At 40.8% G+C, this 22,765-nt stretch overlaps 1 protein-coding gene across 5 annotated transcripts in view; it reads right to left on the bottom strand.

The window, feature by feature from the left end:
• The window catches only part of gphnb (gephyrin b), a 103,032-nt gene that overhangs the window by 5,693 nt on the left and 74,574 nt on the right, over window positions 1–22,765 (bottom strand). For 2 of the 5 annotated variants that reach the window (XM_061051824.1, XM_061051825.1), the window contains exons 9-18: window positions 18,402–18,443; window positions 16,321–16,395; window positions 12,085–12,141; window positions 9,457–9,499; window positions 7,258–7,395; window positions 4,925–5,017; window positions 2,782–2,837; window positions 1,982–2,140; window positions 1,521–1,579; window positions 669–821 (exon numbers count right to left, since the gene is read on the bottom strand). In XM_061051824.1, the coding sequence (XP_060907807.1) occupies window positions 669–821; window positions 1,521–1,579; window positions 1,982–2,140; window positions 2,782–2,837; window positions 4,925–5,017; window positions 7,258–7,395; window positions 9,457–9,499; window positions 12,085–12,141; window positions 16,321–16,395; window positions 18,402–18,443 (875 nt within the window). Of the gene's footprint in view, window positions 1–667; window positions 822–1,520; window positions 1,580–1,981; window positions 2,141–2,781; window positions 2,838–4,924; window positions 5,018–7,257; window positions 7,396–9,456; window positions 9,500–12,084; window positions 12,142–16,320; window positions 16,396–18,401; window positions 18,444–22,765 lie in introns of all 5 variants that reach the window. The other 3 variants (XM_061051826.1, XM_061051827.1, XM_061051828.1) reach the window with 2 other exon arrangements.

The raw sequence follows: 22,765 nt of genomic DNA, 5'->3' as shown, positions 1-22,765 counted from the left end.
CAAACTAAGATACATGTCATCAAGCAGGTTCACTATGGGTTTTCAGGCAGACTTACTGTATACTTGAAGATGTAAACCCCAGATCAATTCTACATTAGGACACTAAATAAACTTCAAACCTAGATGGATGAATTAGCATTGCCACCGGTAAAAATGAGCGGTCAAAGCAACCATATCTATTCCTCTCCTTACAGCAGACTTGCCCAAAGAAGTTGAGCTGAGGACAAGAAACCACTTCAAGTATTGGAACACGGCCAAGATGTCGGTGCCTCGCGACTGATTTATACAATTTAGACATATCAGCACAGAACAAAGAACAAGGTGTTATTGGTATCCGGGGTCTGATGAGGATCTCTGTGAAGGTTACACACCTTGTGATGTTTAAACAGCACATCTGTCACACAGAAATGACACAAATATGATCCTAATGTTAAAAAGAAGCCACCTGTTGACAATAAGAAAAAATCCCACCGGAGTGAAAGCACACGCGATAAACTTCATGCATAATCAGCCCCGACTGTTGTTCTGGTGTTTGCAGGCAAAGAAAAGAAGGTTTAATGTGCCTAAACAAGAACCGGCTGTTTCATAATTTCCCAAATGGAAAGAAACCTCACATTAGGCCGAATAGTAATCCTGAATGATGCATGTGTTGTTTCTTGACACTTACCTCGTTTCCTGTGGACATAACAGCCACCACAGGGAATTTCTGGACCTCCACCTCTGTGACTCCCACAGTGGCTAGGAGACCGATCTCAGACGGGCCCATGTGGGTGCCCTTTGCAAGCACACACTCTCCACGCTTAATGTCATGACCGATGGGCCTATGGCAGGACGGCAGAGACAATAGTTCAGAGGAAAAGAGAGGAAGAAAGAGGGAAAATGCGGGGAGGAAAATACATGATTTGAATTCATATTTGGAGTAGCTGTATGCTGCAAGGTTAATATAGAAACATAGCAGAGACCCTAGAGGACAGAGTAAAAAATCATTATAGATAAGTTATGTCTATTGTAGGTAGAAGTTTATTGTAAGAATTAAGAACATCATCATATTATCCGCTCATATTCTCTCCTTTGTTACTCCTGGTCATTTTGGCCATCATTTGGTTGTAATGTTTTCATCCACTTCTCTAGTTTATCTTAGTGAGTTACTTTTGTTGTCTGTTTGAGTATTGTGAACAATTTTTCTTTGTTTTGATAGTTTTTTTTCCCGTTCTTTTCTTTTCTCTTATTGAGTTGTTGTCACTTTTCACCATCATTGTCTTCTGTGTGGACCCCCTTAAAAAAGAGATGGTACATCTGCAAGGGGCTTATCCTAATAAAATAATTAGATATAATCATCATATGATCAAAAAAAAAAAAAGGTCCCAGCAGTATAGCCCAAAAAATAAGTCATATATTTAGTTGTCTTTTTCAGACTATATTCCTGCAGTATCTTTCAGCAGTTTGACACTGCTTAATAGAAGATGAACACAAAGATTTTGTCAAACACAGCCATGGTATTTAATAAAAAATTTACAAACCTGATGTCCTGGCCGGGACGAGCCTGTACAAGGATTCGTACCTCCAGCTCCTCCGTGCCCTGAAAAACAAAACCAGCTGTTGGAGCCATCACAGTGTGTCTGTGCAGTTTTTTTATACACAGAATACATCGAGTCTTATTCATGTCTGGGCTCAACTTATTCCATGTGATTATTTGATTTTATAAGTTCAAAATGATACAGATATAAAGATACAATCAAAATAATTATCACAACACAATAAAAGAAAAGAAAAGAAAGTACGATAAATAAAGAAAGAAAGAATAAAAGTAACTTTCTCAGTGACATTTAAAACAACCAGAATCCATTTTTATTGGCTAGGTGTGAACCCTTTGTAGTACCTGTAAATACGTTATTGTAAATCAGAAGTTACGAATGTCCTTCACAGGGTGATTGCTGGTTGTGTTGAGTTGACCACAAGCGTGATTCTAACTTTTCCCCACCTGTTTATTGTTAAAAAAAAGACCTGAAGTCAGAATTACATCTTCAGACTCGCGGAGCAGCTCGGTGTCCTCCACCTGGACTACGGCGTCAGCCCCGCACGGGATGGGTGCACCCGTCGTCACCCTCATCACCTGGCCAGGCATCACTGTGTGGGTGGGCTGTACGGAGACACAAGTATAACTTAAAGTTATATCCAATACACAAAGAAGATAAACCATGAAAGATGTTTTAAAAGTTTGTCAGGAGTAAACAGCAAAGTGAGATGACGGGTTTAAAATACAAATACACCATTTCTTAAAGTTTCCACACACAAAAATCATCTAGCTAAAGACAGCTTTGAGCCCAGAAAACATAGAAACAATGACAACAACCACTACACTGCATGTTAAACAATAGATATGAAGAATAAGAAGCTGAGCTCAGCATAATGAAAGCATGAATCTAGAGTAAGTGTTTGCATGTGTGCTGATTTTAAGACGAGAGGTGGAGTAAGTCGATAAATCTCTGCAGCTCGCTCTTGTCTCTGAGGTTAAATCTATTTCGTAGTTAAGAAGCACTTTGACTTTGTAATCCCCTGCTTTTTGGGGTGAAGGGCTTTTCATCGTCTGCTGTGGGGGAACACACTGGTGTGCAATTACAGCTCATGTAATTGCACGGTGTGAGGTGAAGGACAGAAGTGAGGTTAATTCATTTCATACACAGGTTATTTGAACATTTGCACAAGTGTGACTGTGTTCCGGTCTTTTTTTCTTTTAGAAAAGATAAACGTGTGTGTGTCTAGTAGTGTGGACATGCACACCTGCTCTCCAGCTTGGGACTCTCCAATGATGAAGCGGTCGCCTGGGCCATCAGCCGCTAAAATAAAAGAAAGATTTAAAAGCATTACTCACGTGTGTAGCAGAAAAACTTGTGGTTTTTTTTGTGTGTGTGTGTGTGTGTGTGTGTGCGTGTGTAGGAGTGTGTCCTCTAGCTGAGTTATTTTATTTCAGTGGACTGCAGAAGAACAAACAGAAAGAAACAGTGACTTCTTTACCTGCTTATAAACAGACCTGCACAGTATTTACACTGATTTACTCATCAGTCATACTTTTTATAACGCCTCCTCACACCATAGCGTGAATAAAGTACCACTATCTTTTAAAATCTATTGAAAATCAGGTCTAAAATACACAAACTACAGCTTAAGTTGCAGACTTAAATAAATGAGAAAACAGAAAATGCACAAGCGTTCTCATTGTTCTGCTATTTATAAACCAAAAAAAGAAGGAATGAAGTATTGAGGTTTAACACAAGACCCTCGTAACACATTTCAAACTTGAAAGTACCCATTGACGTTTTTGTGCCTTAATTCACTGAAGCTGTCTGTCACTAAGACTTCATGCTATTTCTTTCCCTGCATGCGGCCGGATCTCTTTTGAACGAGCTTTTTCTGTTTTTGGCGTATCAGCAAACAGCATACATGTTTTTAACTCCTATTTTTTCAAACTCAAGCATGCTTTGAGCACGAGAAAAAAAGCAGTCTTCTCTTCAGGCGATGCTGTCAGTGGGAAGTTGTAAACTACGATTGGTATGCATAATTTATTCAGAGTTTGTCTTCTCTCTCCCCCCATTAACTCCAGTGACACTTTAAAAAATACACTCCCTGTAGAGAAAGCAATATGTTTTTGTCTCCATCCATTCCCTCAGTCATTTCACTCAAATCTCTAGAATCTGCACATGTATGCCTCTGCAGGTGCTGGACCCTCTGGACATAGAGACCTGTGGGCTTCTGCTCCTCATACTTTATCAGCAGGAGTCAACAGCAGATGTTTGAGAGCAAGAGCGTTTGAGAGGTCTGAAGCGAACAAGCAGTCTGCATGCTCTCCAGGTTAACTTGGGCTCTTAATGCCTGAATGCTCAGCCATGTCTTCACACACTACTCACAAACCTTGCCTGCATCTCTGGAAAAAAAAACCTTTTAAAAAGGTGGTGCAGCTCAAGGAATTAAAACTATCTCTATGAAATAAACCAATTATCTATTTCGTATTTTATATATTGTATTATTTTAATAAACTTTCATCTTAAATCTTCAAAGTTTCTATTCGATCAGTGTAACCATATTTGAGTTAGCCTAGATGTAAGATGTGTTAACACCTCAGTCAAACATAGCAAGCTTGGTTAGCTACAGTAGGCTACCTACATATTTAGTGACTTCTAATCTTTTTTTTTTTTAGATATAGCAAGCCAGATTTTATTCTGTCATTTAGATAGTTCCTTTAAATGGGGATGAATTACATAGTTGAAATATTTTGAAAGAAACTAACCTTTTTAAGAAATAGCCAAATTATTGAATCAGTTAGCTAGCTAAGTTAGCTAGAAATCAGTTACACCTACTGTATAGTTAGATGTTAATATTAAATAATGACCTCTAAAGACAATAATTTTGTCAGTAAGCTAGTACTGGTGACCAGTGAGAGTAAAATGTATCTGTATTAATGGGCAACAGTGACAACAGGCAGTTAGGTGTAAATTAAGCCTTAACTCATCGATAGATAGATAGCTAGCTGGAGACTATATTTATGTTATATCTAATTCCTGTGTTGTCACCTATTTTTTATTTGGGAATTCTATGCTCAAGCTCAAACATAAAATTAAGGTAAGACTTAAATAAACAAAGATCAATTAGAAACTGTCTGCAGAGCTTGTGTTCCATTACTGCTCCTTGATTATATCCTAATAAAAAGTCAAAATAAAGGGTTGGATTACCTTTTCAATTTATAAATGAATTAAATATCTGAATTCAACAGTGTCTATTTCTTCTATATTAGCACGTTTTTTAGGGCCTGAATATTCTTCCATAACTTTAATCATGCACTTTGCATCTTTTTTTTGCACATATATTTGGCAACACTGACTCAAACAGGACGCTATTTCAATAAACGTCCTGCCATGGTGGTGCTTACCTCTCACAGCATAACCATCCTTAACAGAAGCAGGGAAGGGAGGCAGGTTGTCTTTGGCATAAACGTCCTGAGCCAGGACTCGACCCATCCCATCTGTGGGAGAAGACGAAGAACATGAGTGTGATGAGGGGCGGAGAGCTATGGTCTGAGGGAGAGAGAGAGAGAGAGAGAGAGAGAGAGAGAGAGAGAGAGAGAGAGAACTGGAGAGAATAAGAGGAAATGCATCTGATTCAGATGAAGACACAGCGGGGCAGATGAGCCGGAGGTGTGTGTATATATGTATGTGTGCTTTAGAGGGGGACAGAGTGTGACACCACGCATCAGGATCTCTCTACATGACTCACCACCTGACCAACACACACAGACACAAACACTCTCTTTTTTTTCTATTTTCATACAACAAGTGGAGGCTTGCAAGTGTCCCCATCCAATTTTTTCAACCACTTCCACCAGCCAGACAACTTAAAAACACCCGGGAATCATTTGTGTAGGAAGAACAGAGACTCTGCAGCGAGACAAAAGCTCAGAGAAAGAGGGAGAGAAAGAAAGAAAAGAGAGAGAGAGCAGGAAAAAAGACAGAAAAGACAGCGAGAGAGTGGGCGGAGGAGAAAATCCTGGCACTAAAATACTTTAAGCTGCTGTGTGGCTATAAATAGCTTTTCCCAGAGCCTTTATTCTATGATTATGTGGGTGTTAATATCAAGATCTAAGCTTTGATATCAGTGAAAGGAAAAAAAAAAAAGGCATGAAACCATATATCCTCCCACACATGCACGCAAACATTAGCTTTCTAGATAACAGTCACAACAAGCAAATGTAAATAACGCATGTCACATGTTTTTCTCCGATCTTTACATCTTCTTTATCTGAGATATTTTTGAGTGTTTTTCACAAACGCTACTCCTTCCATGCCTCTTTTAAAGCAGCGTGTAACATCCATGTGCTGTGTCTGAGTTGTGTATAAAAATAGAACAGAAGTCAGGTCTTGTTTCTGAAGATTAATATGCGTCGAAACATCACGGAGTAGATCCACATTTTCATAACCCTTAGATATATTGTCATAAGACCAAGGGGCATTGGGACATATTGTAAAAAAACCCCGATCTGTATAATAAAATGAAGTACATTTTGACACATTAAGAATCAGACTGTCAAGTATTAACAGTAACAGTTTTTTTATATTTACCAAAAAACGTTAATTTACGCTGAACTTCTTTGGTTTTGTATTAAAAATGGGTGCTACCAGTTTAATAAATGGCTTTAGTGGACACAGGACCTTATGGCGATAAAAAAAGAAGAGATAGATCCCGGTAGTTCCACACTTATGATCTGGAAAAATATGTCACACACTGATCAACACACTACACTACATGAAGTCAGCACTTTACACACACAGATGCAGACCTCAGTCCAGCAGGGGAGCTGCTCCAGCTGTTATCTCTTTAAATATTTCATCTCTCATTTCCTCCCTTATATCCCACTTTCCTCCTCCTAGCAGTGTTCCGGCAAATCCGGCAAATCACTCCAATCTCCCAGAACATGAAACAACACTTTACACATTGGGAAAGAAAGAGGCTTTTTTTTTTTCTACTGTCATGGATCTAGAACCCAATGAGCCACAGGCCATTATTGCGTCCAATCTTCACTTTATATCGTCTGCAGTGATAAGGTAGAAATGTGTGTTTTCCCCTCTGGTCTTTATCCTGATGGTGTTCCCCTCAGCACACTGCAAGAAGGCTGACTAGACCCACAGGTGCTGAAAATGTGTTTTTAGACATTCAAGTTCATAAAACAAAATACTACTACAAAGATGCATTAAACTGGAATATTTTAAAGTACTTTTTTATAACCAAAAACAAAGTGAACCCCAATGAATGTGAATCAGAAATCTCTTCGACTTCCAAACCCTGTTATACTCTCAGTCAGTATCACATCCTCCGCAAACTACACAACGAATGCCGCAGACAATGGTCACATTGACAAAAAGCCAATGGGTCCATTGGATTTCAGAGTTTTCATGTTCATAAATGATTGTGAACATGAAACACAGCGAATAGACATGAAAAAGGCCGGGCGCTGCACCCAAAAATAATCTGTTCTATCTAGATGAAAAATAAATGTTGTAAAAGAGTGACCACATCCACCTGAAGGCTGTCACACCTTCACATCCCAGCACGCTCAGTGGCTAATGTCAGCGGACATAATGGAGAGTTATATTGGAGATACTAATGTGCAAAATGAGGACAAAAGAACATTTGAGTGGGCGCAAACTAAATTTATGTTCACTCCACAGCGTTCAAGTTTTAAGGTAACCAATCACTCGTCCTCCTTACCTCTGTAGTTGATGATCTCAGTGCCCAGGACGGCGGTCATCTCCAGCACAGTGATGAAGGCCTTGTCCATGGAGGTGAGGGGGAAGGGGGACATGCGGTGCCTTCGGGCGACCTTGGTGATGTCCACCGCACTGTGACCTGTGAAAACACGTGACATTAGTCCACTTTTAAGATGGGTGCCACAAAATCCAAAAGGTTTGCACAACAGAAACAGCATGACTTGCCTCTGTCCAGGATAACGCACAGAAAAGCATTCATTATTTTACACATGATAAGTACAGCATGATACACTAACCAGTACTGGATGTTAAAGGTTAAAAAAGTGATCTGATATTAATATAGTGAGCGATTTTCATTTTAACATATTAATCTTTCAACATAAACTTAAGATAACTTCCAAATTACCAAAATAAAAGCTTTGCCTTTACAACACAGCAATTTATTAAATATTAATGGAATATATTACAAAAATATATTCATCAAATTCACATCTACACTGATGTTATATTGTCTACTTAAGAAGTGCTGTGTGGGACTTAACAAAACCAGAACACTCACTGTGGAGACAAGATATTTATCTCATTTATTTAATTTTAGGAAATCTGTGAGAGCAGACCTCTAAAAGTACAGCTGTACTGGTCGTCAAAGACAGATTGAGGAATTCAGGATATATATCATATAAGGTCTGCATATGGATACTGGGGTTTTTGTCTAGATTAATAAAAAGTAAGGGTCAGTAACCCTAACCCTAACCCCCCTTAGGGACTTTTCCCTTCTTTTAAATTATAAAGTTATGTTAACTTTGTTTATTTGAGAGGAATTTTTTAAGTTGTTTTTATTGGGGTCTTAATTATGTTTTAATTCAAAGACTTCATTTCTTATTGTCAATTTTGATTTTTTTAAATGGTTTCTTCTTTTAAAACTCTTCTTTTGAAAACCCAAATACAATGAGGGAGCACAGGAGTTTTAAGGAAGATCAAAAACAAATTGAGTGATAAAAGAATTAACCTGTCGCCTTGTACCCTAACCCCATTAAATAATTTACATAGATTACATAGTTTATCACAACACAACATTATTAATATTTTTCTGTCACTGGTCCTCTCAAATAGACATATTTTGATCTGATGGATTATGTGTGTATCATTTTAACACTCTAGTTGTGGTAGAAAGGCTTAGTATGAGACAGCATCAATTACTGTAATATGCAATATAACCCTGAAACGGATATCAAATGGTATAAAGTTAATATAGGGCAAACTGAAAAATTTAAAACTTCTCAATCAGATTAGTCAACTGGCTTTTTTTTTTTTTTTTTAGCATTTTAATTCTTAATTTAGACAGTTTGAAAGTTGAAAGGAAAATAGAAGGACGGGAAAGAACAGAGAACTCTGCAGGGACTCAAGACACTGGAGGCATCTGCGTGGCTCCAAAGGCAGGAAACTGAACCACTCGACTATCTCTGGTGTATTTAAGAAGTATTTTAAGAATAATATTTCAGCCTTAAAGCCTCAGAAAGTCTTAAAAAAAAAATCTACTTAGACATTGCAGCTAATCCGAATACACTGGGTTTGCAGCTTTAGCAGTAAAGGTCTCCTAAAAAAATCCCAAAACATCCAGTTATAGAAATAAACAAATGTAATTTTTAATGTTGCCACACAATTTGGACACCGTGTGCAGGGATTGGCAAGGAAATATGGCTGTTTGTTTTCTGGATATTTAAGGGGTTCGATAACAGCCTGAATGGTCTAATAATACTTCTAATAATTTCAAAAGGTAAAAGGAACAAAGCAAGGTGTAACTAATATGTAATCTGCTCCCCCTCTCTCTCTTTCTCTGGATCTCTCTTATTCTCTCTGCTTCACAGCGAAGAATAGGCGCTGTGCTTTGATTTCCCTTGACCCAATTTTTTTCCTTTAAACATACTCTTACGCTTCCACAGCATATTCTGATGCTTAACATGGGGCTTAACAACCCCTGGCAAAACATCACACACACACACACACACTCCAACACACACAGCAGCAAATGTAACACAGCAGTCGCACACAGCCAAACACGCATACCATGCTCTCTTTGTCACATAACAAGACTTTAGAATCTATTTATGCATGTTTGAGAGCACATTTTTAGTCACGTATATAGACACGACTATCAAGTCAAAGAGAGTTCTTTCAAGTTGCAAATTGAAGTACTCACTTGATCGTAGGATATTTTCTTTGCTGCTGCATCGTGACTGCACCTAAAGATGGAGGGAGCGATTTGGGAGAGAGGTCAAGAAGAAATGGAAAGAGAGAGAAAGCAAAGGTAGTGGTAATTTGAGATAAACTGAGCCGCTCAGATGCTTGACATGAGAAGCCGTTCAAACAATCAAAAGCAGTGGCAAGAGCCGTGTCACACTACACTGTGCACTTTGTCCTGCATTATCATTATCATCACTTACTTACTTACATTATGCACACTTATAAATGCACTTAATTACATGGCACTATAAGGAATATATAGACAAAGGCGACAACATACAGAGTGACAGTATCGTATCACAAGGTCAAAACAGATGTATTAACTGTGCTACGGTGTAACATCAAATGTAGTGGAGATGTAGTGTCCAGTATAGATAGTGGCTGTTCAGATGTGGTGCAGGATGCTTGGATTCCTTGGGAATTGGCTGATGCTGCTTGACAGCTACACTCGGGTTTATCTACTTGTTATCTATGGCAATGTAGGGAGGAGAGCAGAGGGGGTAAATCTGGGCCGAGCTTCCTAAAACCATCTTGTTTCAAGGTATACTGCAGGAGCGTGTCCAGAGGTCTGGCAAAAAGGTGGCATGGGCCCACCTTAAAAATCTGATTGGCCACCTCTGGTGCCTTCCTAAAATCATTTAATTTCATCTAAACTATGTTTGGCTATTTGCCTGTGTGACTAACGTTAAAACAACTATTTGGCCTGTGAAGCATCAGGCTAGCTCTCTTCTACATTTCCATTGTTGATACTTTGAATTGTGACTTTAGACATACTGTACATTCTCTTTTGTCGAGCTATGATATCCAAAGTCAGAATAAACTCTTTCTTTGTCCGTGTAATGCACTGGGGACAAACTGTTTGACCAACACCTTATGAAAAGCAGATTAAGGAATACACACTTGTATGACTGTACCATTGTACCGGTCCGTTTGGATGCAGCTCATTTTCAAAAGATGCTCAAAATAAGTGTTGAATTGAGAACAGTAAGGTTGAGAGGAGCGCTGTAATCCTGTTTGATGTTGAAAGACGTGACTTCTCAATGGAAGCAAATACATGGCGTTAGTCTTAGGTACACTGTCGACCAATAATAGGCTACATAATAGATAGTGGTGGTACAACATACCAGGGGTCCCCTTTCACCTCGTCACTGATGGTACAAGCTGCAAGCCTCCTGGTAATCATTCTGTTGATGTTCGTCTTATTATAGAAAACTTAACATAGCTCTGATACATAAATACTACAGATGCTACACAGCAGCTTTAAAGCCCTTTTATAAAGAAGATCCCGTGTTACAGTACAAGCATGCTTTTGGGAAGCTCAGCCTCAGGGAAAGACTAAATAAGGGAAGGAGAATCACAAGTTGCTTTTTTATCAAGCTACAAGATTGGCACAGAAAAATAGTATCACTACACAGATATAGCTCTGGGTGTAGTGGGAGCTTAGAAATTCAGCCAAGATCTATTCTGATGCCAAAATGTTACAGTCTTTTGGGATTCAAGGCAGTTGTCTAAACTTAAAAAACTGCTTTTTAAAAAGTGTCTTTTGGCTCATTTAAAGGAAGGCCAAGATGGAGATTTTGGTGAATTTTTCAGCTCTGTTTGTCTTTTGGCATTCTTTCCGGCCTGACTGACTGACGTACTTAATTAAATGTTGGGTTTTCTTTTTTTTTTCCCGCTCTCTGGGGTTTGACACTGTCATTTAATACAACTACGAGCCAATAACCTGTGACCTCCCTTGAATCTATTGTGGGCAGTGTGTGGTGTATGGAGAACCAAAACACCCGCCCCCGTTCTCCCTCCTCCCCTCCCTCAGTGCCATCATAGCTACGCTAATACTGTGACACCACTGGGCACCAAACAGCCAAAGTGATTGGGTGGGCGATGGGAGGTGGGGGGCAAGGTGGCGGGATGGGATGGTGAAGGAGGAGAGGGAGAAGGGATGGAGAGACTGAGGGATAGAAAAAGACAGGAAGGTAGGTAGAGAGAGAGAGCGAAAAGGAGGTGGATGGATGAGGATCAGCATGACGTGGTCCCACAGCCCGTAAAGAAAAGAAACAAAAACAAGAAGCAGGTACTTAAAGACAGACTTCACTAAACTACAGAGCCGAGACACAGCAGAAAGGAGGAGAAAACAGGAAGAAAAGAACGAAAAACAAGAAAGACCACGAGAGCGGCCTGATGGCATCTACTAAACAGACATCCAGCACACCAGACAGAGCTACTGAAAGCAGAGCATGTTAAACCGCAGAGACAAAGATGGAGAAAGATAAAGGAGACAGACGGAAGAAACTGGACAACGAGAGACAGAAAAGAGAGCGTGGGAGACGGAGGAAGAGGGAAACCTCGAAGACAGGACAGAGAAAAAAAGTGAGAGAGAGAGAGAGTGACCGACAGACAGACAGACAGACAGACAGAAGAGAGAGTGAGCAAGAGCTAAAGAGATAGCTAGGCAAGCGAAGAAGGGGAGGAGAGGAGGAGAAGGGGCGTTTGTTTTGCGCGCTCCTCGGAGGAGGGTGAGGGGGGAAGGTAAAAGAAGGGAGAGGAGGAGGAGGAGGAGGAGGAGGAGGAGGGGAGGGATAGTTACTCGAGAGCTGAAGGTCCTCCTGCGATCATCTTTAAGCCCCTCCAACCTACACTGGAGCTAGTGGAGATAAAGCATCGAATCACAGGCATCAGTGCATCTGTTCCCGGCAACCACAACACTACAGACAGACTGACAGACAGACAGACAGACAGACAGACAGACAAGACAGACTGACGGACGAGAGGACGGACAGACAGACAGACATACAGGCATCCACTACGACAAGCAACCCTGACAGGATAAGGGAAGAGAGCAGCAGAGAGAGAGAGAGAGAGAGAGAGAGCCGAGAAAGAATCAGAAAAAGATAGAAATAGAGAGCATGTCTAGTCAGCTTCAACGTGGTGTAATGCGCCATTTGGAGGCCGTACTGGAGGCCATATTGGATGCCACATTGCATCAACTTTGGGGATGACTACTTGATTACGTTTTGAATCATTCATCCTAACCTTCTCAAAATGAGTCCTGTTTGATTTCTTCCATTGACATTTGTCGTTCTGGATTGAGACATTCGGAGAAAGTTTGCAGGGTCATTGAACTCTCCGGTCATTTCCTTTAAATAATAAAGGTGGCGATTTTTCAACATTTCAACGAATCACATTTAACACAACAATGAAATGACTGACTACTGACAAGTCTCGTCTCTGTAGCATATAATACCGCACTATGTTATAATGTTATACAGAACCTGTTTGTTAGACACATCCACCTTAGCTTCATCCAAAAGAGTCGCTGTTAGTTGACGTAACGTGACTTTTCTCTGCTTTAGCTTTGTGTAAACTAGATGGTTGAGATCTAATGACCTGCTTCTCTCTTATCATAATTCAACTAAATGAACCACATGTGCGGCAGGTATTTCTATTGTTCTGTATGGGGTCCTTGTTATTTTTATTTTTTTTTACATTTATTCTGAATATACCCTTTTTTCCAGTGGACCTCCATGATGGTACCAGCTGTTACTGACAGGAGATTTGTGCCACAGCTGCACCAGCGTCGTGTACAAAGAGAGAGAGTGGGACAGAAGAATGGTGACAAAAAGGCAGAAAAAGAGGTTCTGGGATTTAGGGAGCTAAATACAGCTATAGCATGACACAGATCAAACTTGCAGACATTGAGAAAGCACATGTGGAAAAACTAACGATCAACAGCTGGGACATTTTTTAAGTACAAGGTGTGCTTTGCTAAAAAAAAAAAAAAAAAAAAAAAAGAAAACGAACTGCAACAGACATCCAAAATAAGAAAACAAGACACAACGCAGAACAATTACATCACTGCCTTGCTAGTCTCTACAAACACACAGACAAAAACCACAAGGACCACAAGTTACTACTTCCTAATCCAGTTTCACACACACGCCTTCATAATGAAATCTCTTATTACTCTGTCCTGCAGCTGGGTAAATGCAGTAAATACACAGTCAATGTCAGCTAAGATACAGCTTAAGAAAAACGATGCAGTGTGGAGTGATGACACTACAACAAGACCTCAGTATGGACAAAAAGCTAAATAGAAAGGATCATACCATCAGACAGGAATGAGGGGGAGAAGGAGGGGGGGCAGTTTGCATAGGAGATGAACACAGTGGACGAGCTACACGGGGGGGGGGGTGAGTTAGGAGGGGAGTGAGGAGAGTATGTGGAGTGCAGAAGCAGGATGAAGGTGTTTGATGAATAAAGGGGAGGGGGGGGGGGAGGGCAAAAAAAGAAAGAAGACAAAGCAGACTGTCAAATACTCTCACACGCCATTCTAATCTTTCCTCTACTATAATCCCCCTGTTTCTGAGAAAGTGACAATGTGGGAGAAGAGAATGAGCTCATGTGAGGGATGCAGATGTCAGCACTCACACCTCATACATACAAACGCAAAGAGAGCAGGTCAGAAAACATAAAAGAAAATAAGACAAAGTCACTGAAAGCGATTGCTGTCGTATTTGTGTGTGTGTGTGTTTGTGTGTGTGTTCCTGAGGATTTGGGCCTGACAATGACTAAAACATCTCAATTGAACGTCGCAGGATGCTTGGAATTTAAAAGCAAACACACACACACACACACACACACAAATTAAAGGCCAGAAACACTAATCACTCTACATGCCAACCCTGCTGTCCTCAAGGAAACAGCCTGACGACAGGTTGTCATGAGGATCTGCCAGGATGATCAATGGTCTGTGCTTGTGGCAGAGTCTACAGACCAAGAATAGTGAGCATGGAGAGGTCAGCGAGATGCATGGCTCCAGGGGGGTGGAATCGATGAGGCCGATAAGCAGCCAGCTGAGGAGACGCTCCAGGAAATGATGGGATGCAACTGCTGAGGTGCTGAGCTCAGCACTAAAAACAAAGGGGGCTGTCAGACGAATTATGCAAAACGGGTGCAGATTTATCTGTACCGGGTGAACGGGAAAGGGTTGTGACAGGGCAAGGAAACCGGCTTGGACTCCCTCGTCCCACAGGGACAAGGGCAAGAGAGGGAGAAGAGGACGAGATGCTGGAGTGATACGACAGAGTGGTGGAGGGGAGGATGAAACTCTACTCTGGCAATCCAGAGCCGAGTCCTCCTTCCATCTGGGGGGGGGGGGGGGGGGGGGGGGGGCGACAAAAGAGTGACACAGGCTGCAGAAAAGTGGGCTCTGGTGAAGGCCTCTGATTGCGGAGCTATTTTGGTATCCCCAATCGCTGCCGCAGCGATCATCTGTTAACCTAGACACACACTCGCGCTCAAACTCGGATGAAGCTCTAACATTCACACACTCCTCGGAAATAAAACACCACAATATAACCAGCTAAATACACTGATCACATCAAAAAGACCAGATGAGTGATGGATGCGAGAACATGAGTGCTGGTGGAGATCTTTAGAGAGAGAGAGAGAGAGAGAGAGAGAAAGAGAGAGGCAATGGAAAGGAGTGTCGCTGACCATTAAGTATGGTGATACACAGGGAAATCCTCAAACTCAACTGCTGCTCAATTTCTTTTGACTCGTTCTCAGTTTTCTCCAACTTTATTGCCATGTGTATCACTAGAGCAATCGGAGAACCCTCTCTCTGAATGTCCTGTGTTCTGCTAACCTTCCCCTGCAGATATGTGATGAATGGGGGAGTGTAATATGTGTGTTTGTCTTTGCAAAAAAAAAAAAAAAAAAAGACCCAATCAACAAGTGGTTCAAACATCTCATGTGTATGTGGATATGTTATCTAGAAAATAATAGTAGCTCCCTGTTCTATGCATTTATACATATATTAATAAGGATGAATTAAAATGTGTAAATATTGTCAATATTGTGATCAGATCTCAGTATGCCCGTTAGGCATGTTGTAGGTCGATGGACAGGATGCTGCTCTATGGATGCTGCTCTATGGATTCTTTAAAGGTTCATAGAGCAGGGAGACTTTCCAAACGTTTACATTTAATACTTTTCCAAAAATAAGCAAAGATTAAGTCAAACTTTGGGGAAAGAATTTCTGAAGGTAAAGGGACTGAGGTATTTATGACAATACTAGCAGCATATGTAGGGAAAAATATCCCACAGCTTACACTAGATTTAGAGTCAAAAATTAATAAATCTTTATTGGGAGCGATGATGTTTGTATGTTTTCCTGGTGAGCACTGATAATGCAGTTCTCCCAGAAATATCTACATGTAATGTTAAACTAAAACTGTTTGTACAGGTGAAAGGCCTTCACTCATAAGAGGCCTGTTAACGGAGCCTTTAAGGTAGTCCAGGCTGCTTTCACACAAAGTGATCATAAAGCATGTCAGGAAAACTGCCAAATGTGTTTTCTGGAAAATCTTTTTCCATACGTTCTATTGCTTCCAAACATATCACAACACAGATCAAATGTTTAACCAAGTGTAAATGGGGTCCATGTGGTCTATGCTATGAATATCCCCCTGCTTTAATCCTCTGCACTGTGACATCTTCAATTGCATGGATTCATCTTTGATCTCCTCTTAGGCTAAACAAAACTACGTATAGTGTTTTTATTGTTTTGGATTATCAGCAAAGTATAACAAGGTGTGCTTCCTAAGCTACATGCTATATCAAATAGTTTCCCAGAGTGACCTTGTCTATAATATTATGTGCTCTGTGTGCCTCTCTTCCTCAGCTGCCTCCCTGCCTGTGTGTGTGTGTGTGTGTGTGTGTGTGTTGGTGTGTTGGTGTGTGTGCGGTGAGGTGCTACGTGGGATGCCATTGGCCTTCATGCAGGTAGAATAGAGATTTGGTAGAAGGTTAACGGGTTTACCTGGTCCAAGGTAGAGTACCTTGACTTGAGCGTGATGACCTCATCCAGGTGAGCCCTGAATTCTCTCCGTGAGGCCTGGGGGAAGCCACAGGATAGTCACTCACCTTCAGGCCACACACACACTCTCACACACACGCATGTGCAGGCAACAGGCATGCCACACCCACTCTGATCAACACGACACTTCAGTTTGTGGCACTTCAAAACAAAACACTTGCTCACATTGTCTCCTGAACACACCTGAAGCACACACGCGCACACATGCCACATCTAAGCCAGTTAACACATCTTGCAATCCGATCAAAGGAAATTAAAAAATATATATAAAATAGTGCCCAACAACTTACTAGAAAACACTAACCACTAACAAAACAAAAACACAAAGATGGGTGAAGACCAGAAAAAATACAGTTCCAGTATAGCGCTGCGACTGTGGACACATCCCTCTATCAGTGTGTGTGCAAGTTAAGAAGTGAACACAAGTGAGTGCCTGACCTCTGGTTGTGCCCAAGACCTCTGTCTGTAAAAATATCTGACGTTCTGGGAGGGGCAGTTATACATTTTCTGATTCAGTTACACTTTGGTGTTTCACTTTACTCTGGACTGCCAAAGAAAAATGGTAAATTATTAAGGAAAGGAGGCAATGCTCAGACTTTTTTTTTTTTGGACATATTTCTGCAGTTCAATAAGATCTAGAATAAAGTCTAGGAAGTTCAGCATTGAAGATACAGATTGACCGATACCTAATTAGTTCTAGGCTGATCCCAACATCAATTTTTGATATTACAATGAATTTTATTTTTCAAACATGGTCGCGGTACAATTTTTATTTTGGATAACTTCAATTGGGATTTCAAATGACTATAGACCAGGAAAAAAAACATTTGCAGCACATTCCTATTAAAATAGATTAGTAACATGAACAACAAATAAAGAAACTAAGAATTTTTTTTTTACTAGAAATCATGGAAGTAGGCAAACATCTTATGTAAATGTCTTTAAGGTACGGTTAGAAACAATGTATCTAATTTAATTAACAATAAGAAACTGAAGCTTAAACTGAAGCTTACTGCTGCTGTGGACACTGCTAAATATGTGCAGCACTTTAGTCCAAGATACATTTCCCTCTGGGGATTATAAAGTGTATCCTATGGTATTGTACAATAGTGTGTGTCATATTTAATGATTACATTATGTAGTGTATTTTGTATTCTTGTAAGGCTTTAAAATATACCACTTGAGGACATGATCTTTTCATCAACATGGAATGGATCACCTTTTGGTAAAAGAGATGATCGTATGCACATCTTATATAACCTTTAAGGTACAATATGTTTTCAGTACTGTCTGCAAACTCTTGCAGTTTCCATTACTTTGCAATTACAAGTAATCATTGATTCCAATACCAGATTAGGGCAAGTGTCAGCGATCCTCCATGCCCTTGCATTGAGGCAGTGTCTTTACAGATCAGAGTCTTTGGGCCATGACCAGAGTAATAAGCACAGGAGCTGCAAAAAGGCTCACGGCACATTTATCCGGCATTTTCCCTTTTACACGCTGCTGTGTGTTTGTGTGAGTGTTAAAGGAACCGAGGTGTGTACACAGAGGGAGAAAAACACACTTTGTTTGTGCAAGCAATATCACTTTCATTCAATACATAATTCAAGCATCTTTCAACTTCAGTTCTGAGGTTGAAACGCATTTGAGGAATATGCCAAGTGATGGAAGTGTTTTTTTTTTTTTTTTTTGGAGGGTGTGCGAGTGTGGGAAGGGTTAGATACAGTTTGTGTACAAAAATGAGGCAACAGAACATTTTTACTACAAGACAAAATCAAAAGAAAAAACACAAACAGGACCACATCCACACAAAAACAGAGGAGGAACAGAAAGGATTATGGGAAAGAAAACCACAGAGAGACAGCAGGAAGGCAGCAGGCAGGACAGTACAAGCACACACAAAGGGATAGATGTTCAGGAGGGAAAGCATGCAGGGAGTAAGGAGTGTGTTTGGAGATGGAGGGAGAAGACACTGATGCCATGGTGACGGCCGTATCAATGCATTAGAACCCATGCAGGAGTACCTCAGCAATGCTTAGGGTAGATGAACAGGAGGGGAGCCGCGCCTGGTGCCGCGAAAGAGAGAGAGAGAGAGAGAGGAAGGGAGAAGAGGGTTAACAGAGCCAAAGCCAGGTCGAGCGGGAGGACAGAGGCACACAGAGACTGACGGACTAGGCAGACAGCGCCCTCTGTCTTTCAGACGGACATCTGCTAACAGTTCTCTGTGTGACTGTCTCGGATGGGCCAAGGCAGCCAAGGGCATGGCAGACAGGACAGGTAGGGACAGGACAGGACAAGAGATAGAGAACAGGAAAGGACAGGACAGGACAGGCAGACATGTTCAGTACAGGAGATTAAAGATCAGGATAGGACAATACTGGACAGGAAAGGAGGCAGTAAAGTACAGGACAGGACTTTACAGGTCTGGTTTGGACAGGAAAGTACAGGTCAGAACATTATAGTACAGGAAAGGATTAGGAAAGGATTAGATCAGGACTATAGGAGAGGACAGAAAAGAACAAGAAAATGAAGTTCAGACCAGACAGGGAAGGAAAGAAGAGGCAGACAGGTTTAGTCCAGGACACTACAGGTCAGAAGAAGACTGGTCAGGAGAGTACGGGACAGGACGGTCAAGTAAAGGTCAGGACAGGACTGGACTGGACAGGAAAGGGCAGTGCAAGTCAGGGCAACAAAATAATGGTCAGGACAGGAAAAAAGGACAGGTCTAGACAGAATAGGACAGTTTACGTCAGGGAAGGACAGGACAGGTTAGGAAAAGAGTACAGGTAAGGACAGTGCAGGACAGGACAGAACAGAACTGTACGGTTTACTTCAGGAAAAGACAGAATAGGTCATAGTCCAGGTCCAGACAATAGAGTAGGTCAGGATAGACCAGGATGGGACATTCCAAAAAGTACAGGACAGGAACTGACAGAACAGGTAAGGACAGGTTAGGAACTTACAGGACAGGTCAGGTCAGGACAAAACAAGACGGGTCAGGGCAATATAGGACATGGTCTCATGGGATAGTGGTTAGGACAGTAACGTAAAGTACAGGAACAAAAAGGATAAGTCAGTGCAGAGACACTTGTCAGGACAATATTGGTCATAAAACAATATTTTGTGTCAAGGTAGTATACAGTACAGGTCATGAAAGTACAAGTCAGGAAAAGAAGGTTCGGGTCCAAACAACTACATAAAAGGAGAGGTCAGAACCCGACAGCACAGTACAGTACAAGTCAGGGTAAGAAAGTACAGGTCAGGGCAGGAATGGAGCTTAGAAGACAGGAAAAGTTGAAGTCAGGAAAGGATAGAATAGGTCAGGAAAGTCCGGGTCCAGACAAAGAAGGATGAGACAGTCCTGGAAATGACGGGCTGGACAGGACAGGACAGGATAGGTCAAGACACCAAAGTAAAGCCTAGGTAAGAAGATGAGGTCAGGACACCAAAGGAAGGTCAGAAAAGGACAGGTCAGGACAGCAGGAAGGAGTTGCATTGGGGCTCTCCACCACAACAATAGGAGAAAAACATCACACATTTTGAACACTGTCAATTGCAGCTTAATCGTACATGTGTATCAGCTTTGTGTCGAGTGTGTTTTTGTATAATAATAAGGCTTGAAATATAATCCACAAGTCCTCTGTTATAACTGAACATCAAAGCTTTCACTGCTACAGGCTTATAATAGAAAGAGTATCTCACTAATGATATGAATGACTTGTTGCAATACTATTATACTATCCCATAGTCATTCTAATCCAGGATGTAAGAGCTCCTTGTATACTCAAAAATCTGAGTCTGGACGAGCAGTGTAAAAGGCGGTCTTGGCTGAATACCTCATGACAAAAAACAAGACGCAAACAGGCTCCTGTTGTGTTTTGTAAAGGTACAGACACATTTCTCTACATTATCTTTATTCTCAAACCACCAACAAAAGCAACGGCCAATTAAAACCAAATGATGACTTATCAATATGCCATTAATACATGAATAACATATTGAATGTTCAAGCAAAATTACCAACTCGCCGCCTTGACTATTAAAGGCCATGCTTCAATCGGTAGGACACTTTCTAAAAGTACATAACCTTGTTAATGTTGTAACCATCAACATCACACTGCTCCAGTGGTTGCACATTTTCTGAAGGTAGACTAAATTTAAAGATCAATGGTTTGGAAGGCTCCACGAATCCAGATCAGTTATTGATAAATGTTTCAAACCTCATTACAACAGCTTTGCAATCAATCCAAGTGACAATCATTGATCTGAAATGGGTCAGACTCAACATCCCTTCGTCGCTGATTAAGCGTACAGTTATTGTCCACAACACAACATGCCTGGAATCACATGGGAAATAACATGCGTCAATAAACTGCAATGTAATTTCTTTCTAGCATCCCAAAGTATCACCTATCACTGGTCTACTGGGGTCAGCCATGATTGGAGGACTTCCATTCATGCTGCAGTAAGGCAAGCTCGGCACATGAAGAGTTTTATTACCTACACTAATGAGGTTGGAAGGAGGTTACAGTTCTGCCTCTTTGTACAAGATGCTCACAGAGATTACTCTAAACTCTGGTGGACAGATAAGAAATGATTGGGATCTGGATTTCTGTACAGTTGTCATGCTTGCTAATTTACTGGCAGGAGAGTCCAAGACAGCAGCTGTAAAGCACCCAGTCGTGTGGTGTTTTGTCAAAACATCGAAAAAAAAAGTTTTTTGCTGATCCAAGAGTGCTTCCAGCTCTAAAAAGGAGATATCGCTGGGAAATTAAATTTAAATAATCAAATCAAAAATGTCAACTCAAAATCGAATGTATTCCTGGCAAAATAATGGCTTGTAAGGGAGCCAAGCTTACTGTAAATAATGACTAAAGACATTAGATATTCCTGACCTTTCCTCATGAAACTGTTCCATTTTTGATTAAATAATAGATTGCTTTTTTTTTTTTTTCTTTTTTTTAAGTAGGGCTGTCGAGGAGATGAGCATCCAATCCCTCACTCATTTAAATCCTGAAGATTCACAGTAGTTGCCCTCATCAAAGTCACGGCGCAGATAATGGACACTGGCAGGAAACCACAGGAGGTTCAAAATTGAAAAAACTGAGAGTTAACTGCACGTGGATCTCCTAAATGCTGTAGCAGCAAGGTGGCTGTTGGGAGAAAGCTCATTTCACCAACATTGCTCGTTTGAATCACGTAAACGCTTTTAGATCACGATCAGTCCGTGTAAATATACATGCAATGTGAAGCTTCAAGATAACTGAAGAGCGCTAACAATAGCCTGCTAACACAACACTACAGGTCAAAGGCAATTGCAGCTCGAGCAAAGGACAAGTTTGTCCGCCGATTGGGCTTGACTCCTTCGGGCGAATGCGAAAGGAAGGGGGTTGTAGGTGTGTCGATGGAGAAGAGCGGAGACTTCAGTAAGGCGGAGGTATTGCCAAACAGCCGTTTGTTTTGGTTTCATGCTGGTGCTCAAGGGGCGACATCTACTGGATCAAAAAGTTGCACATTCTTCCTTTAAAGCTGTATACCTTTCAATTTATAAACCATCTTTCAAATTATATGAAAGTCAGTTTTTACAACATTGTCTAATCCTATGACACTAGAACTGGGTGCCTATAAAACTCTACACATATGAGCACAAAATGTTTCCAAATGGGCAACATCTTACTTTAACAAATGGATACAAACTAATATACTGTCAAACATTAAAATGCAAAATCTAAACATCAAGTTAAAGCATCTTTTAAGGGCCTGGCCATCACTGACAAAAAAGCATTCTTTGCAGCAAGACTGCAAAAACACTGAAACCAAAACTAAATCATCCAGATCACAGCAGGTTTCACAAATGTTGGTAAAATCACAAACCAATACGTTAAATTTAGATTACTGCTGAATTCACACACTGTAGCTATAGACACGAGCCATCAAAGGCAACCCGGGGATTTCATTTGTAAATAAAGTTTCTGTTTAGTTTCATTGTTTCTCCCTAAATGCTCAGTGCATTTTTTTTCCACATTAATCATTTGCCAAGTTTTTCAAAACACCACATTGCTTAAAACCACAATCACAAGAGCACACTCTTCTTATTTACTGCCTTCATTGTGGTTGCACTTTTACAACTGAAGATCAATGAAACAGTGTGAAACTGTCCGTGAAATGTGTATCACATAGTGGTGGTCAAAAACTCCACAGGGTACCATTATGATGGATTCTGAACACACGTACACAGGCATTCATATAAATGAGAGTGATGGTCTGCGCCAGCGTATAGAGGAAGCTTTTACTTTGCTGGCAGTTGCAGGCATGTGGCTCCTTATGCAGTCAGCTACAACTCATTTAAAGACACGCATTTTAAATGTTCCTGAGTTGCTTGATTGAA

The sequence above is a fragment of the Labrus mixtus genome, chromosome 12 (genome assembly GCF_963584025.1).
Source record: "Labrus mixtus chromosome 12, fLabMix1.1, whole genome shotgun sequence".
Classification (NCBI taxonomy): Eukaryota; Metazoa; Chordata; class Actinopteri; order Labriformes; family Labridae; genus Labrus; species Labrus mixtus.
This window is presented reverse-complemented; position numbering and strand designations above follow the sequence as displayed.